This window comes from Ictalurus furcatus, chromosome 29 (assembly GCF_023375685.1).
Source record: "Ictalurus furcatus strain D&B chromosome 29, Billie_1.0, whole genome shotgun sequence".
Classification (NCBI taxonomy): domain Eukaryota; kingdom Metazoa; phylum Chordata; class Actinopteri; order Siluriformes; family Ictaluridae; genus Ictalurus; species Ictalurus furcatus.
The window spans coordinates 13934627-13952819 of record NC_071283.1 but is presented as its reverse complement, the minus strand read 5'-3'; the positions used below and the strand labels follow the sequence as shown (position 1 = coordinate 13952819).

The 18193-nt window shown below is 42.2% G+C and overlaps 1 protein-coding gene across 1 annotated transcript in view; it reads right to left on the bottom strand.

Annotated features, from left to right (window-relative positions):
• The window catches only part of LOC128604173 (sodium/potassium/calcium exchanger 2-like), a 50835-nt gene that overhangs the window by 17852 nt on the left and 14790 nt on the right, over window positions 1-18193 (bottom strand). The window contains exons 2-5 of the mRNA XM_053619062.1: window positions 17241-17243; window positions 10472-10510; window positions 8100-8208; window positions 5815-5829 (exon numbers count right to left, since the gene is read on the bottom strand). Of these exons, the coding sequence (XP_053475037.1) occupies window positions 5815-5829; window positions 8100-8208; window positions 10472-10510; window positions 17241-17243 (166 nt within the window). The remainder of the gene's footprint in view (window positions 1-5814; window positions 5830-8099; window positions 8209-10471; window positions 10511-17240; window positions 17244-18193) is intronic.

The following is an 18193-nucleotide window of genomic DNA, read 5'->3' as shown; positions in this document are numbered from 1 at the left end:
CTTTCACACTGTTTACTGTAATGCTAGTTTATCTATGTAGACTGTTTTGTGTAATGCTAGTTTATCTTTTAGCCTGTTTACTGTAATGCTAGTTTATCTTTTAGCCTGTTTACTGTAATGCTAGTTTATCTTCCAGCCTGTTTACTGTAATGCTAGTTTATCTTCCAGCCTGTTTACTGTAATGCTAGTTTATCTTTCAGCCTGTTTACTGTAATGCTAGTTTATCTTTTAGCCTGTTTACTGTAATGCTAGTTTATCTTCCAGCCTGTTTACTGTAATGCTAGTTTATCTTTCAGCCTGTTTACTGTAATGCTAGTTTATCTTTTAGCCTGTTTACTGTAATGCTAGTTTATCTTTTAGCCTGTTTACTGTAATGCTAGTTTATCCTTTAGCCTGTTTACTGTAATGCTAGTTTATCTTTTAGCCTGTTTACTGTAATGCTAGTTTATCTTTTAGCCTGTTTACTGTAATGCTAGTTTATCTTTTAGCCTGTTTACTGTAATGCTAGTTTATCTTCCAGCCTGTTTACTGTAATGCTAGTTTATCTTTTAGCCTGTTTACTGTAATGCTAGTTTATCTTCCAGCCTGTTTACTGTAATGCTAGTTTATCTTTTAGCCTGTTTACTGTAATGCTAGTTTATCTTCCAGCCTGTTTACTGTAATGCTAGTTTATCTTCCAGCCTGTTTACTGTAATGCTAGTTTATCTTTTAGCCTGTTTACTGTAATGCTAGTTTATCTTTTAGCCTGTTTACTGTAATGCTAGTTTATCTTCCAGCCTGTTTACTGTAATGCTAGTTTATCTTTTAGCCTGTTTACTGTAATGCTAGTTTATCTTTTAGCCTGTTTACTGTAATGCTAGTTTATCTTTTAGCCTGTTTACTGTAATGCTAGTTTATCTTTTAGCCTGTTTAGCTATAATACTAGATTCTGATTTAGCCTGTTCATTGGCTGGACTAAAAGGTTGTGGTCTCCAGAGGTTGTAATTTACTCAGAATGACACATTAAACTGTTATCTCGAGTTTTAAATTGCCTTTTTTTCTTTTTTTTACAGAAAACAAACCACTTATCCTCGATGCTACTACAACGTAATAATTAGATACAAAGAGTATACAGAAACAGAGTTGTTTTTTTTAAAAGAAGAAAAATAACTGCAATACACAAAGCCAGATCTCCAAGCCATAAAGAAAACTGAAAATTCGAATGACATTTTGTGTGTGTTTGTGTGTGTGTGTGTGTGTGTGTGAGTGTGTGTGTGGTTGTTGTTAAACAGTGATGCTGATGACCTTGCAAAACGACCTGTAGAGTTACAGACCGCCGGGAGGCACAAAGCTTTTAATATTGATTCAGCCACACAGGAGGAGAGTGTGTATGTATCTGGGTTTGTGTGTGTGTGTGTACGTGCACGCACGAGTGTGTATTAATGTGGGTGTGTGAAGAAATGTTGCATAATGACGACCGAACCCAGTAATCAGTTGATTCATTAATCAGATGATTATTAGTGTTTGGATGTGTTTGTGTATACATGTGTGTAAATGCAGGGGGACAAATGACAAGGTGATTGGAGGCGGGCTGTGCATTTGTTTATGTGTGTGTGTGTGCGTGTGTGTGCGCTCGTGTCCTTTAAAAATAGATAAATGGCGCGCCGGTTCAAGGGTCAAGCCGAACGATCAATATCCACTACTCGGCAAGAGGCCAGAGATTGAAATACACACATGCACACACATACACACACACTCAACCATACACCCACGGCGTGTTGTGTTTGTCTTGTCTGGTTTGTACTGTCTGTGATTCGCCGTCCGGCTTTATTTATTCTGGAACATCGCACTCAGCTATTGGCATGTAAAAGTGTGTGTGCTGAGCATCAATATCAGTCTGGTCTCAGCACCAATTAACAAGATCTAACATCAAACAAGTCCTGGTGGGAAGCAGAAACTCTCCGCATGAACCAAACCACATTTGTATAATCTTCCGTATTCGTAAATCGGGCTCGATTTGCGCAACGGTGTGGTATAGAAGGATACTTGGATTGGTCAGAAGGTGTTGACTCGTTTTCTATAACATCAGCTCTGACAATAGTGAGGCTTACATTAATGCGCTCATTTCCGTTTCTATAGTAACAGCCAGCTCACAGGGACTTGTACGAGCGGATGACGTATACGATGAATTTAATCTATAAAATCTAAGGCTAATAATAAACAGATTAAAAACGTGTCAGTATTTTAAGAAAGAAAGAAAAACGTGTAGTCGTTGAGGTGGTGATTTCCTTCTGTACGGAGACGGAGAAGGAGTCTCCAGTGTCAGTCAGGTCCTCCAGGATTTTTGCGATCGCAGAAACTAACGCAAGATCAAGCAGACTCCGCGATATTCGGAGGCGATTGCGCTTTTTTTTTCTAAATTACCACGGGTTTGTGCCGAGACGCGTCATGTGATGTCATCACAGCGCGCGTTCAGCCAAAAGCCCTCGTCGATTCACGTGCGTCGAACATGAGTACAGCTAAAGGGTCTCATTTACCGACAAACATGACTGCGAAGTAGTTTTCCACAAACAGAAAAACATTCACACAAAACACTCCGCAAGTTGCATCGAATTATTTTTTTTTTTTTTTAAAGCAGCAGTAAAATCGAGCATTTTTGGCCGCAACAATCACAAAAAACCTCCGCAAAATCCTGTACGGATCAGTCCGTGAAGTAAGTCTTCGAGTCGGAGAAGTTTTTGCGTTTTCAGGTTTCTCGATAACATGACGAGGTTTTCATTTTTTGTCTTATTAGGTTCGAAAGAGGAAAAAAAAAAAAGAGACAGGCGAGGGATTGATTGTTTAGAGCTGCTATAATGTAAGTAATAACAGGAAGTCGTTTATTTCGTGGACGTTAAAGTATGACTATAAATGGATAAAAAGTGTGACGTACGATCGTGTCGTTATTTTTTTAAAAAATGTGTAAAAATGTCATCATTGGCAGGTAGCTGTAGTTCAAGAGGAATGAAACATCACGCCGCGGTAATTTTGGTCGGTTGTTTTCCAGTCGCGTCACCTGTCGTATTTTATTCCGTATTTGATTATTTTTCTTCGGGGATTGAAACTCACGACCTTCTTTAACGTGTGCCTCGAGGTAGCAAGGTTGCAGATGGTTAAAGATCTGGCTGACGGATTAGAAGGTGGTGAGTTTCAACCACGCGGTGGACGAATGGAGTGTTGAAGTGATGAAGAAAAGGGTGTGTTTAACAATCCTGGACCAGATCCTACGGTTTAAGTAGAAGTAGGAAGAAGCTTGTTTTTTTAATAGGTCCGGCTCATTATTGTCATGGCAAATCAATCACCTAATGACCTATCGGACTGTTCCAGATTGGCATATTTCAGATATATATATATATAATAGCTGAAATAAAGAGCTGAAAGAAAGTTAGTGACTAGACGGAACTGATATGTGGTTTGTTCGAAGTTTCGAAGTTGCTCTATTTTAGGAGCATCGGTGAAAAAGGATGACGATATTTCATGTGATGATTCACCATCCACCTTCCCGAACAAATCCCCTGCTGCTTCCAGTATTTTGAGAAACACTGTCAATTATTCACACAATAGCGAGTAATTAACGCTGACTGAAGCAGTTGTTCTGAAACACTACGGGAAGGCGCAGTCAAACTTTCGGTGGATAAGCTTTAATATAAAAGCTATTTTAGTAGCGATCACGATTGAACGGGAGTGTCCGGGTTTATCTGCAAAGGGCAGCTGTCGCTGCAGGATTTCATTCCAATCCAAGCCCAAGCAGGAGCACATGGCAGTCAAGATTGGATGTTCCTGCTGCAGTTTCGTTCGGATCGACGGGAGAAATAAAAACATTGCATCACGAGGTAGGTGAGATCGTAAAACAGCCACACGAACGGCAGAGCGAGCAACGTGAGAAAGTAGTTCTTAGAAAGGAACGGAAATGAACTTAGAAGCGATTCAGTACCGAGTAAAAGGACTACGCGTTTTCACATTTTTACTCAGCGAATTATTTTTGAACTGAATAAACAGATAGATACTTTCATTGATCCAGAGGGAAGTGGTAGCAGATGAGTCTTGCTCAAGCACCCGACCGTGGCAGTTTGACAGTCCCGGGATTGGACGTCACATCCTTCCGACCGGTATTCCAGAGCCTTTATCACTGAGCCAAATGTTGTTACTGGGTGTCTACAGACTCGAAGCGAAGTGTGCTTTAGGGTTGGGTCAGTGCCGCATAGCGACACAACTTTTAAGCTATTCGAGCGTGTGAAAAAGCAGCACAAAGTGCAACATCAAGAATGCATGCAGGCAAGAAGGCTGCTCTTACCACACAAAATCCCCTTCACCCGTTCTTGGGATTTCGCTTAATACAACTCCGAGCAGTGATTATAATCCGTCTGGCAGAACGATGTCCAAAGAAATGAGCGCAGGGTTTTAAAGGAACGTTAAAACGATGGTGTGAGGCCATATCATACTGATAGGCTTGACTTTCTGGCCTAATATCTGTGCAAATTTGTGCCTCGACACTTCTCATCATGTACGTATAATTGTGTTTATATTTAGAGTATAATAAGATCGACTTAATTAACGGGAATAAGGAGTGGCCTTAGTTTCATTCAAAGATTTACACATTTGAATAGAAAAAGGCTTCAAATACGTGAAAAATCTCAAATATGAATATAGATTGTTTTCTGTTGGTTTAAAATAAAGAAGGGCAACAGAAATACGTTTTATTTCTAAGTTGTTTGGTTTCAAAAAGATAGATATAGATAGATAGATAGATCTTTTCTTTATTCCCAGGGGAAATTTAAGCGGTATAGAGGTCCAGTATTGACCACAGTAATTGAGATTGTCATTTTATCATTAATCATACGGCTCTGTTTATTACCACTAAAAAAAAAAAAAATCAAATGTTCTTGTGCTTCCATATTGAAAACAAACTCTGAGCTGATAGTCAAACGTCAAACCTGCTGTCTTTAGCTGGTCTCTTATATATAATGGCCTCTTCATTTCCTCTGGACAGAAAATTGAGGATAAAATGGAGGGGAAAAAAAAATGAATAAAGCGTACAACGCCTTTGTTTTTTGACTTGCGCCGAGTGTTTTCCTCACTTATTGTGGTAATTTTTCAAAATGTAGGCTATTTATTTGTCCAAACTCGTTAAACACTTTTTAAAAATATATATATATATATGTATAAATACATAATATATATATATTATGACTTCCTACAGTGCATACTGTTCAACATTTTTTTAGGGAATCTATGAAAAAGAGAGAAAAAAAAAATATGCAAATGATCAGAAACCGGACTGCGCAGCCGTGGAACTCTCATTTAATCAGTGAGATATCAGAGTGAACGTCTCCGCTGACGAACCTTCCTCACTTCATTCGCACAGTCAGAGTTGGTGATCTCATGCCGCGCCCTGCAGAGCGGCTTTATCTGCCCTTCGTAAATTATTAAGGAAATCTGATTTAATCTGATCTGAGCTCCGTACTGAAGAGTTCAGGTGCACGCTCGGACTGAACGGCTGTAGTGAAGGGTCACGGACATGATCAGAGGGGGAAAAAAGTCCAATGAGGGTCTCTGTCTCTCTCACACACACACACACACACACACACACACACACACACACACAGATAAGCAAAACTCACATGGACGAATGGCAACGAGGAGACACAAAACAAAAGAAATGATACGAGGAGCAAAAAGGTTATCGATGATTTTCGGTGAGGACGCACAAAGTCTCCAGCGTGACACATTATACTGGGACGGAGGGAGAAGGACAGGGAGGCCATGATGACAAGATTTAGAGAATAACTCACTCACCAGAGTCAGCGAATTCTGAGGAAACAGAAGGACAGAGAGGAAGACAAACACAGAGAAGAAAGTGATGAAATAAAACCAGAAGCTCAGAAGCACATCATTAACGAATCCCCCCTCCCCCACCCCCCCACGAGTAACTCAGGTTATTGCCTTAAATGTTACAAGCCTCTGTGTGGGCTGACTTCAGGAATAATCTCCCTTCAAACAAACAGGAGAAAATTCCTGATCGAAACACGCCAGCCGGCCGAGAGGTCTTTAAAGTCTTTAAAAACGGAAAAACAACCTGCAGCAGATTTCGTGTTTTCAGTGTTTAAGATGTGGTTCCTCGGAGGAAACGTTCATTAGACGTGATGGTTAAGATGGGACATGGATAACGTGACATGCCTCTGTCTTCCTCCAGATCTAAACGTGTATGAATTGATCAGTAATGGACCAGCATGCGCGAGTGTACGCCTGTAAATGCAGCGTGGAGAGATGCTTCACTTACATCGTGATTTTGATTAAAGCGAAGCGTTCGGTGTAGGGATGGGCGATATGACCAAAACATCGTATCACGATACTAGACGACGTTTCTACCGTACACGACATGGATCAAAATATATAGGTTTCATTTTCTAATTTTCTCCCCACCCTACTTCCTTCGAGACGTCACTGCGGGGGGGAAAAAAAACTGTAGAATCTGTCATAAAATTTGTAATGGTTTTAATGGGAATTGTATTGGTTTTAATGGAAACTGTAATGGTCCCTGTGGGTCTCTACTGGTAGCTTGTTTCCTTCTATCGGTGGCATGTTATGTCTAGTGGATACCATTAAGGACCAGTAATGGTAATGGTTTTAATGCTTAGCTGATGGTTTGTAATGGTATTTGTAGTGGAAACCATTTGAATTTCTGTGATGGTTTCTATTAATTGTTTCCGCACGAGCATGAGCTCACAGACACTCATGATAATGCATATTATTATTATTATTATTATCGTGTACCTCAATACTACACAGATAATTACATCACATTATATTGCCAATAATTGTATATAAAACATAAAAATGAGAATAAATAAGAATAAGATAAATAAGAAATCTCTCCTTTAATGTGGAAAATTAATAAATAGACAGCACGAGTCACGCTTATAGTATACACACACACACACACACACACACACACACTCTCTCTCTCTCTCTATTTATACCCAATCAGCTCTTACACACACTCTGACTCATTCACACAACGCTCTTTACTCATCACATTTATACCGAGAGATACCGTATATATATAAACATGTTTATTATTCATTATTCAAAACTGCTAAAGAGTAAATAACATTAAAGTTCCCTTCGCTAACATCATTAACAAGCCATAAACTCTTTTTCTTTTCTTTTTTTTTTTTTTTAAACATGCTTCGAAGGGCGTTACGGACTTTGTTGTCGAACATGCGTTTAAATGATACCTTTACTAACTATTAAAATCACTCCTATGAGAGAAGAGAACAAGAGAAGGGGGGAAAGTGTGAAAAAGAGAAAGAAGGAACTATCCTGAACACGAATGTGAACGTCAACAACGACAACAAAAAAAAAAACACAATTTCAACAAAAAGAAAAATGCAAAAGAAGAGAAAAAATAATCCAGAGAGAGAAACAAATGATCGTTGTATTTGTCGGTAAAAGTATTGTTCTTATTGTAAATGATTAACGATGTTATCAAGGTAACAAAGGAAATTAACACGTATTATGTCTAAATAATAATAATAATAATAATAATAATAATAACACCATGTTGATAAAACTTGGGTGGTGTTGTATAAGTATTGGCACCCACCGTCCAGCCGGAATTATGAATTCCTTGGCAAATAACCACCACAAACAAATCAGTTAAGATTTGTTCCTATTGGATATAAATATAAAATACGTCAATAATGCAAGCGTGAATTACTTTGTAAACACTGAATGAAGTGTTCTGGTGCTTACAGTATATTCATGGTTTGTTGATGTTAACTAAAAGCAGTGATCCGTGGTAAATAACTTAGAGTATTAAAATGTTTTAATGACTCGTTTTGTAAATGATTTTAATTGCATTTCTACCCGAGGTGAAGTGTTTACATTTCCCAAAGGTGCAAGGTGCATTCACCCTTAATGGTACAAGTGGTGCTGTTGGAAACTATATAAATAAATAAATATATATAAACTAAACTAAAAGATCCTCTTTTGGGAGTGCACTGGTGTTTAAGTGCCAATAAGATTCATTCATTTGATTATCTAATGTGTGTGTGTGTGTGTGTGTGTGTGTGTGTTACCTTCGCTAAGCGGGTCTAGCGTATGGATCATGAGCTGGAAGATGCTGTTCCTCATCAGGCTGTTGTGCAGCGACGCCGAGCTTCCGCCTCTCTGCAGCCGCGGCTTGGCCTACGATTGGACGAGAGACGTGTCGATCAAACCGCTCTCTACCGTGACTGATCATGAATATATGGCAGTGTGTGAAACCCTGATCCAGGACACACCTGAACATGTGAGAGTGAATGAATCATGTTCGAATTAGGCTGTAGGGTGTAGGGGTGGAATTAGGCTGTAGGGTGTAGGGGTGGAATTAGGCTGTAGGGTGTAGGGGTGGAATTAGGGTGTAGGGGTGGAATTAGGGTGTAGGGGTGGAATTAGGCTGTAGGGCGTAGGGGTGGAATTAGGCTGTAGGGTGTAGGGGTGGAATTAGGGTGTAGGGGTGGAATTAGGCTGTAGGGTGTAGGGGTGGAATTAGGCTGTAGGGTGTAGGGGTGGAATTAGGCTGTAGGGTGTAGGGGTGGAATTAGGCTGTAGGGTGTAGGGGTGGAATTAGGCTGTAGGGTGTAGGGGTGGAATTAGGCTGAAGGGTGTAGGGGTGGAATTAGGCTGTAGGGTGTAGGGGTGGAATTAGGCTGTACGGTGTAGGGGTGGAATTAGGCTGTAGGGTGTAGGGGTGGAATTAGGCTGAAGGGTGTAGGGGTGGAATTAGGCTGTAGGGTGTAGGGGTGGAATTAGGCTGAAGGGTGTAGGGGTGGAATTAGGCTGTAGGGTGTAGGGGTGGAATTAGGCTGTAGGGTGTAGGGGTGGAATTAGGCTGTAGGGTGTAGGGGTGGAATTAGGCTGTAGGGTGTAGGGGTGGAATTAGGGTGTAGGGGTGGAATTAGGGTGTAGGGGTGGAATTAGGCTGTAGGGCGTAGGGGTGGAATTAGGCTGTAGGGTGTAGGGGTGGAATTAGGGTGTAGGGGTGGAATTAGGCTGTAGGGTGTAGGGGTGGAATTAGGCTGTAGGGGTGGAATTAGGCTGTAGGGTGTAGGGGTGGAATTAGGCTGTAGGGTGTAGGGGTGGAATTAGGCTGAAGGGTGTAGGGGTGGAATTAGGCTGTAGGGTGTAGGGGTGGAATTAGGCTGAAGGGTGTAGGGGTGGAATTAGGCTGTAGGGTGTAGGGGTGGAATTAGGCTGTAGGGTGTAGGGGTGGAATTAGGCTGTAGGGCGTAGGGGTGGAATTAGGCTGTAGGGCGTAGGGGTGGAATTAGGCTGTAGGGTGTAGGGGTGGAATTAGGCTGAAGGGTGTAGGGGTGGAATTAGGCTGTAGGGTGTAGGGGTGGAATTAGGCTGAAGGGTGTAGGGGTGGAATTAGGCTGTAGGGTGTAGGGGTGGAATTAGGGTGTAGGGGTGGAATTAGGCTGTAGGGCGTAGGGGTGGAATTAGGGTGTAGGGGTGGAATTAGGCTGTAGGGTGTAGGGGTGGAATTAGGCTGTAGGGTGTAGGGGTGGAATTAGGCTGTAGGGTGTAGGGGTGGAATTAGGCTGTAGGGTGTAGGGTGTAGGAGTTAGGGACTAGGGAGCATAGCTCGGTGTAGTGGAAACGCAGCTCGGCACTGCAGGGGCGAGTAAAGGGCACCGTTCGGCTCGCCGCCATGGCAACATGTCAGCGCTATTTGAAGGAGTCAGCTGCAGAGACTCGTGCAGGTGTGTGTGTCTGTGTGTGTGTTTGACAGAGCTTATTCATAAACCTTGAAGTGTTTTAAGGGCAATAATTACGTACAAACGTGCGCATGAAATGTTCCTTCTCCAAGAAAAACAAAGCCTCCATCTTTTTTTTTTCTTTTTTGGCAAAAAATGTCATATTATATTTAAGCTACAGTAAAGAGGTACGGTATAAACATTACAGTAATGATGTACTGAACAGCAGAGTCAGGATGGTGTTTTTGGATCTGCTCGTATCAGAACTATCGATTAGCTTGGGAACAAAAACGGCTGAGTAATCTCAGCTAAGGCTACGCAATGCGCTTCTTCAGTCAGTGTCTATCCTCCGACTGTTTCCGGCGCTTAAAGGGGAGTGCTTCAGCGCCGTCCAAACGAAGAACCCAGAACCTCGACGTGTGCAGCCGCGTAACCCGGTTCTGAATCCCCGTAACTTTCCCCTGCGAAATATTGCCGTAAACGTTTACCTGAAGATGCCGACTGTTTATATAATATCAAAATACGTACAGTACGGTAATCATCAGGCACTGCGGTTATCAAAAAAAAAAACTTTTTTTCCCCTCTGCAATGGTTTATTCTTCTGAATTGGAATCGTGAATTGAAGAAACCATCAGATAACACGTACACAAAAGACACAAACAACAAACACGCTCATGAACATGCAGACAAAAGACGTAGACTGGACCTACCGACAGCTTGCTGTCGTCCTCCGTCGGCACTGGACTAACCTTTACAGGAATAATATAAAAGTGTGAGAGAGAGAAAGAGAGAGAGAACAGAAGACAAGGACGTGAGACAGGAACAGGTATACACCGTTAACGACTCCACAAAACAGAACAATACACAGAACAAAACAACAACGGGTCGTCGAACCTGTAAATCGTTCACGTGGCTTTTATTAGACGCAGGGTTCATGCGGAAACTGTTAGCGGGCAAAGAGACGACGCCGAAGATCCTCACACGGTTTAGAAAGACTGTCCAGTCACACAGACGTGAGCAGAACCCTAACGGAAATGAAATCAGGACGCTACTCGTGTAGAAACCATGGCGACCGTCAGTAAACTTAAACGCGGAGACCACTTTTTTTTGTCGCTGTTGTTTTTGTGTGTGTGTGTGTGTGAAGTTTTGGAGTTGGTTTGTTTTCAGACTGCACAGAATTAAACGAATCAAAAGAAATTTTAAAAAAAAAAAAATCATTTTGGAAAGAAAACGTTCGTCGAGGGGCATGGAGATTTGGAAACGTCCTCGTCAAGGAAAAAAAACACCATTTTAAGTGCGTTAAACGCAGGATTAAGCCAAAGGACTGAGCTGTGGTGCTGCAGGAATGCCACGCGGTCTCGTCCTCGGTTTAGTGGCGTCGTTAAATGATGAAAAAAAAATGGCGGAATGTGCTGGATCAAGTGCTATTTTATAAGCTGCGGAATAAACCGAAACTATGTCAGGTGTGTGTGTTGAACCCTGTTAGACCTGAAACGGAGCCAAAGGACAGCGCTGCAGACGCCGTGAGTTTTGAAGATTTGGATGAAATCTGGATGCACGTACACGAAACGTTTTCAAACTCTTCTTTCTAGAACAATCCGATCGGTTTGCTTTCTTGCGATTTCCACATGGAAGGTTCGTTTATCCTCTTTCCATTGCCGCATTTTCACCGATGAATGAAAAAAAAAAAAAAAAGGAGTTTTGCGAGGACGTTTTCAGCCCAACGTGAGCCCTTTTTTTTTTTTTTTTTTTTTTTTTTTTTTTTTGCAAACAGCGAATGAAAGAAAAGTATTCGGTTTTAAGTTTCGCTCTGATTTAGAGTGCAACACACAAGAGACAGACTAAAACTGTGTGAATTCGCTCTAAAAGGCAACGCTTAAAAGATTTAGTAGTTATTTTCTTTCAGCTAATGAAGGTTCTTAAGATGGAAAAGTAAGCTGTAAAAAATACAGAAATAAACAAATAAAGAGTCAAATAATTTTGCCAAGATTCTGTTGCAAAGTTAAATCAAAACAAACAATTTAAAACGATCATTTGCGTACTACCGGTGTTCACCTTTATCGTGTCGGCCAGCATCATGTGCGTGTGCAGTATTTGCTACTAATCGAGCATTTCAGGCTAACGGTGTTCCAGTACCCGATGCTAATGATTACACAGACAAAAGTGTATTTAATATTACGCAACCTTGCAGATGGATTTTCTTTCCGCGAGTCGGAAATCCAGAGAGCATTCATTCCGAATCCTGGATGTTTGCTTATCTGTGACCCGTTTCCATTTTTATTCCCCCGTCATTTTCTCCCCATATAGCAAAAGTTCAGATATGGAAGGGTGAAGCAGCATTAGTGCTTAGCGCTACATTAGCCTGAGCTGAGGTTCCTGGAAGGTCATTTCCCGCAGGTTTTAAATGCAGCAAAATCAATTTCAGGCCTCTTGATGCTCCGGCTCCCCGAAAGACTTTTATTGAGCTGTAATCTTGCAGACAGGGCGAGATCATTCGGTGCGTGCAGAAAAATAACTGCTAAAAATACCACTGCCCATCACGAGCCAGCGAAACGGCCACACGCTGAGCTCACGCACTCAGACGCCGGTTCGTGGAGGAGAATTTTAAAGCACCGGTCAGCAGGTTGTTGGAGGAGAGACGCTCCTGGGCTGTGTAGATTGATGTCAGTATTTTGTAAAATGCATCGTATGAAGAGCTTGCATCTCTAACGTGGTGCTTCGGGAACTGACGAGACAAACGCACACAAACAAAGAGACACACAGACTCACACGGACAAAATCACGTACAAGCTGGTTTACTGACGACCGAATCGTTCACGTCGGCGAAATAACACGTCTTGTCCGGGTCGGAGTGTGAGATTGGAGGTGTTTTTAGCTAGGAGTCAATACAACTAAATTCATTTAGCACCTGCGGTGTGAAATATCGCTAAATAAATGCCACTTTTGCAACACAGAAGTGCAAATGAATACGTCCGGAGAGCAGGTATTAAATTTGCAGAAGCCTCTTTCTACCAGTTCGAGACCAAATAATACAATTTAGAGGAATGTATAACTGCTGATACGGGGACGTTTTCTGTAAGGACATGTTGATGTAACATTTATGGAAGGAGTCTCCAGTGTCAGCCACGGGAAAGTCTTTTTATGTTGGATGGAAGCTAGTGAGAGATTATAGGTTCCTAGCTGCAATAACGTACATGAGAACAGTCACTAGCTTGTTTCGTGGCCGTTACACAACATTAAATATAACTATAAATAGATCAAATAAAGATATTGAGATATAGTTCGTTAATAAATAAAAATTCTTAATGGATTTTAATGGTTATTAATGGTTTAAAACATTTCAGTTTAAATTTGCTCAGTACGTACAGAGTTTTTTTCTTTGTGATTGTTGTACCGTTTTGCTTTTACAAAATTTGCCATTATTTTAAAAACACACACACACACACACACACACACACACACACACACACACACACACACAGCCCTAGTCTCCGAGCCGGTGATTTTCCATTCTGCCTTCAAAGACTCCTGGCGGACAATCAACGACGTCGAGAGGCAGAAAACACACACATACAACAAAGTCACTTGCTAATTAATGACCTGATTTTCTTCAAGTAGAACTCATTATAGGAGACTAATTATGGTACCTAATTACGGCCCTCGTCGCCAACAAAGCAGCACAGGACATCACGGACCCTAAACACACACGTCAGGATGGGGTCCTAAACACCAACGGTCAGAATCACAGCATTAACTCGTGTCATAGTGGTGAATCGTGAATCGTGGTCATAGTGCTGAGTCATGAAACGTGGTCATAGTGGTGAATCGTGAATCGTGGTCATAGTGGTGAATCGTGAATCGTGGTCATAATGGTGAATCGTGAATCGTGGTCATAGTGGTGAATCGTGGTCATAGTGCTGAATCGTGAATCGTGGTCATAGTGCTGAATCGTGGTCATAGTGCTGAATTGTGAATCGTGGTCATAGTGGTGAATTGTGAATCGTGGTCATAGTGGTGAATTGTGAATCGTGGTCATAATGGTGAATCGTGAATCGTGGTCATAGTGGTGAATTGTGGTCATAGTGCTGAATCGTGAATCGTGGTCATAGTGGTGAATCGTGGTCATAGTGCTGAATCGTGAATCGTGGTCATAGTGGTGAATCGTGGTCATAGTGCTGAATCGTGAATCGTGGTCATAGTGGTGAATCGTGAATCGTGGTCATAGTGGTGAATCGTGGTCATAATGGTGAATCATGAATCGTGGTCATAGTGGTGAATCGTGAATCGTGGTCATAGTGCTGAATCGTGAATCGTGGTCATAGTGGTGAATCGTGGTCATAGTGCTGAATCGTGAATCGTGGTCATAGTGGTGAATCGTGGTCATAGTGCTGAATCGTGAATCGTGGTCATAGTGGTGAATCGTGGTCATAGTGCTGAATCGTGAATCGTGGTCATAGTGGTGAATCGTGGTCATAGTGCTGAATCGTGAATCGTGGTCATAGTGGTGAATCGTGAATCGTGGTCATAGTGGTGAATCGTGGTCATAATGGTGAATCATGAATCGTGGTCATAGTGGTGAATCGTGAATCGTGGTCATAGTGCTGAATCGTGAATCGTGGTCATAGTGGTGAATCGTGGTCATAGTGCTGAATCGTGAATCGTGGTCATAGTGGTGAATCGTGGTCATAGTGCTGAATCGTGAATCGTGGTCATAGTGGTGAATCGTGGTCATAGTGCTGAATCGTGAATCGTGGTCATAGTGGTGAATCGTGGTCATAGTGCTGAATCGTGAATCGTGGTCATAGTGGTGAATCGTGGTCATAGTGCTGAATCGTGAATCGTGGTCATAGTGGTGAATCGTGGTCATAGTGCTGAATCGTGAATCGTGGTCATAGTGGTGAATCGTGGTCATAGTGCTGAATCGTGAATCGTGGTCATAGTGGTGAATCGTGGTCATAGTGGTGAATCGTGGTCATAATGCTGAATCGTGAATCATGGTCATAGTGGTGAATCGTGGTCATACTGCTGAATCATGAATCGTGGTCATAGTGGTGAATCGTGAATCGTGGTCATAGTGGTGAATCGTGATCATAGTGGTGAATCATGAATCGTGGTCATAGTAGTGAATCGTGAATCGTGGTCATAGTGGTGAATCGTGATCATAGTGGTGAATCATGGATCGTGGTCATAGTGGTGAATCGTGATCATAGTGGTGAATCATGGATCGTGGTCATAGTGGTGAATCGTGAATCGTGGTCATAGTGGTGAATCGTGATCATAGTGGTGAATCATGGATCGTGGTCATAGTAGTGAATCGTGAATCGTGGTCATAGTGGTGAATCGTTTGTCATAGTGCTGAATCGTGGTCATAGTAGTGAATCGTGAATTGTGGTCATAGTGGTGAATCGTGAACATAGTGGTGAATCGTGGTCATAGTGGTGAATCGTGGTCATAGTGGTGAATCGTGGCCATAGTGGTATTTACAGTGTTTTGTTTTGTTTTTTTCAGCACATCGAGCTGGGTTTACACCATACAATTCTTGTACAAGTTAGACACGTCTTCACTTTGGATGGTTTCATGAGAATTTCTTCCTCACAGCCATGCAGTAAAATCTTTAGAGTACTAGAGAAGTAATGGCACCCTCCAAAAAAAAGAAAGGAAAATGTGCAAGTGTTATTAAAATTAAAACTGAAATGTAATACAAAGAAAAAGCTTGCTTTTTCATTACATTAAACGGATTCTTTGCCGTCATAAGGACCATTTGTCCATGATTTCTGTTCTGCCAGATGCTAACCAAGCTGTCACGGTTTCCACCTTCACGTCACTGTTCCCGTAGCAACAAGCACTCGTGTTTGTTTTGGTTTCTGTTCTAGTCCTGTCTCTACTTCTGTCCAATCTTTGGTTTGTTGCCTGACTGTGTTCACCTGTGCTGTGTTTAGTTCGTGATTAGTTTGCGTCTATCGTGCAGTTGTTTACTGTAATGCCTAGCGGTCAGTACACAGCTAATCTCAACGTCATATAATTGATGTACTGCTCACTCTGCGCCGTGGAGGTTGTGGTGTACACACTAAACAAGCCATCGGGCGCTACTTTCACCTGGAATCATCTCTGCCAAAATAAACCAGATCCCCAGATCTCATGAAAATAAACACGAGAGCTCTCATCATGACGTGGTTGAGAAACTGGACACGATTTTGTGGGGACTATCTTTTCTACAAAGAGAACTGCAGGTAAAGTGCAAAGGAACACAGCTCTTTTTCATACTGTGCATAACCGTATGTTATATATTATAACGATTAGGTTATGACCTGCCAGAGAATTTCTCATTGGCTGTTCTTGCTACTTGGCGTAGAGGTGCTCATCGCCGAGGACACCAAATAGGTTAATAAATATTGACGCGTCTGTAGTAGCTCGCAGACGAAGAAAACTGTGTAGCAGCGATGTCTTTGCCAAGCTTCGGGGGTAAGGGAATGGAGTTGTGGTTTGTCGTAGATTCCTGAAATTAGTCTGGAACAGAGGGGGCACGGTGGCCTCGCGCCTCCGGGGTCAGGGGTTCAAATCCCGCCTCCGCCTTGTGTCTACGAAGTCTGCATGCTCTCCATGTCCTTCGGGGGCTTCTTCCGGATACTCCGGGTTCCTCCCCCAGTCCAGAGACATGCGTTGTAGATGGTGTGTGAATGGATCCTACAATGAGTTGGCACCCCATCCAGGGTGTCCCCTGCCTTGTGCCCCGTGTTCCCTGGGATAGGGTAGGTAGGATAAATGTATGGATGGGATGGATAGTCTGCGACCGGGCAGTTGGAACTAAAACTGTGGCATATATCCAAACTTTGTTTTCCGAGGTTGGTATTTCAGCGTCCTTCCTGGTGTAGACCGTCGCCCGTTTCCCTCATCTTCTCTTCCATCAGTGTTTTGACCCAAACTATACACTTGGAATGTGCCTCACCCAAATAAATCTCATACGGAGTTTATCTCTACTCCCCCCCATTTCTCTCCCTATTTGGATCACCTGCCAAGTCCAACCCACCACCTCCAAGCTCTCACACGTGCTTCCACCGAGAACATCTTTTCCCAACTACCGATCATGTTGCATCACCCGGAGGACAGCGCTATCCGCCCTCTTTAGTCTGTATGAGCGCACAGATTCCAACGATCAAGTTATGACTGATGCCGTGATTGACAGCGAAGAAAGGATATGCCCCTCCCTCTCACAGAGCACAGCCAAGTTTGCTCTCTCGTCTCCCAGATGGTTGCGGCTCGTCATAACGACAAACTCCTTTCAACGTTCCCATTTCGAATTCCTTAAACTGTTTAAAAATCCAGTTTGTAAGGCTATGGGTCTCTGACTATATCTATTTATGATGCACCACCAATAAACAGGGCATGTCCTTCAGTACATCTATGGATTACTAATGGATTATTAACGGATTATAGCTGGGATGCCTCGAGGACAGGGTTGGAAACCAAATCTCACGAGACAGCCTGAAAATCTCCAAGACACTATTCTCTTCGCTATACTTCGATTGTACTGACGTTTCCTTGCATATATTCATACTGTTAATCTTATACAGGGGCTTTTTTTTTTTAAAAAAAATAAATAAATAAAAAATTAGAATAAATCTATAGGACAGATTCTTCTAGCGTATCCTTGGATTATCGTTTATAATCTTTCTCTCGAGATTAGCTTATTCGTCCGATTAATAAAAGCCTCGGATGTTGAATTTTACAGTGACAGATTGCAGTCTGCACTCCGGAGCTGTTTATTAGAGCAGTTCTCATCTATGCTAAGTGAATATTAATGTGTACGATGAAAAAAAAAAAAAAAAGCCAAACGTATCATTTAGCCTTTACGTGACTCAACAAGTGCAGCATATGGACCGTATCTAAGATATAAACAAGTGCAGTCTGTTTTAGTGGTTTCAATTTGTACATCTGTTTCGCAATGAAACAGGCAGACTTTACAGCACAACAGTGAGTCAGCTTGTAGTCATCACACACACACACACACACACACACACCTCTCAGTGATACATGCATGTCAAGATCACCTTGAGTACGCTCCGAGCTCCTCTCTCGTTCCCAGGCTAAAGCCTCTGGACGGCCATTCGAGCGACTTCAGTGAGTCAGTTCAGTCAGTTGGATAATTAGCCTTTCTCTGATGTAATTATCGAACCTGATTGCAATCAGCTCTTTCTCTTTCTCTGTAGCGCAGAGCCAGAACCGCGCAAACATCACATTCACTCACACACACACACACACTCACACCATACGAATCGAGGACCGAACCGTCCAGAAGGTCATGCGGCGGCGTCGATCATCGAGACGGTCAACGCGCGCGTTAGCGTTAGCGTGAAAGATCTGTCAAAACAAATCATCTCAACAAAGAAAAGCTCATATTTATATATATTGTAATTAGTTGTCAACTTATAACT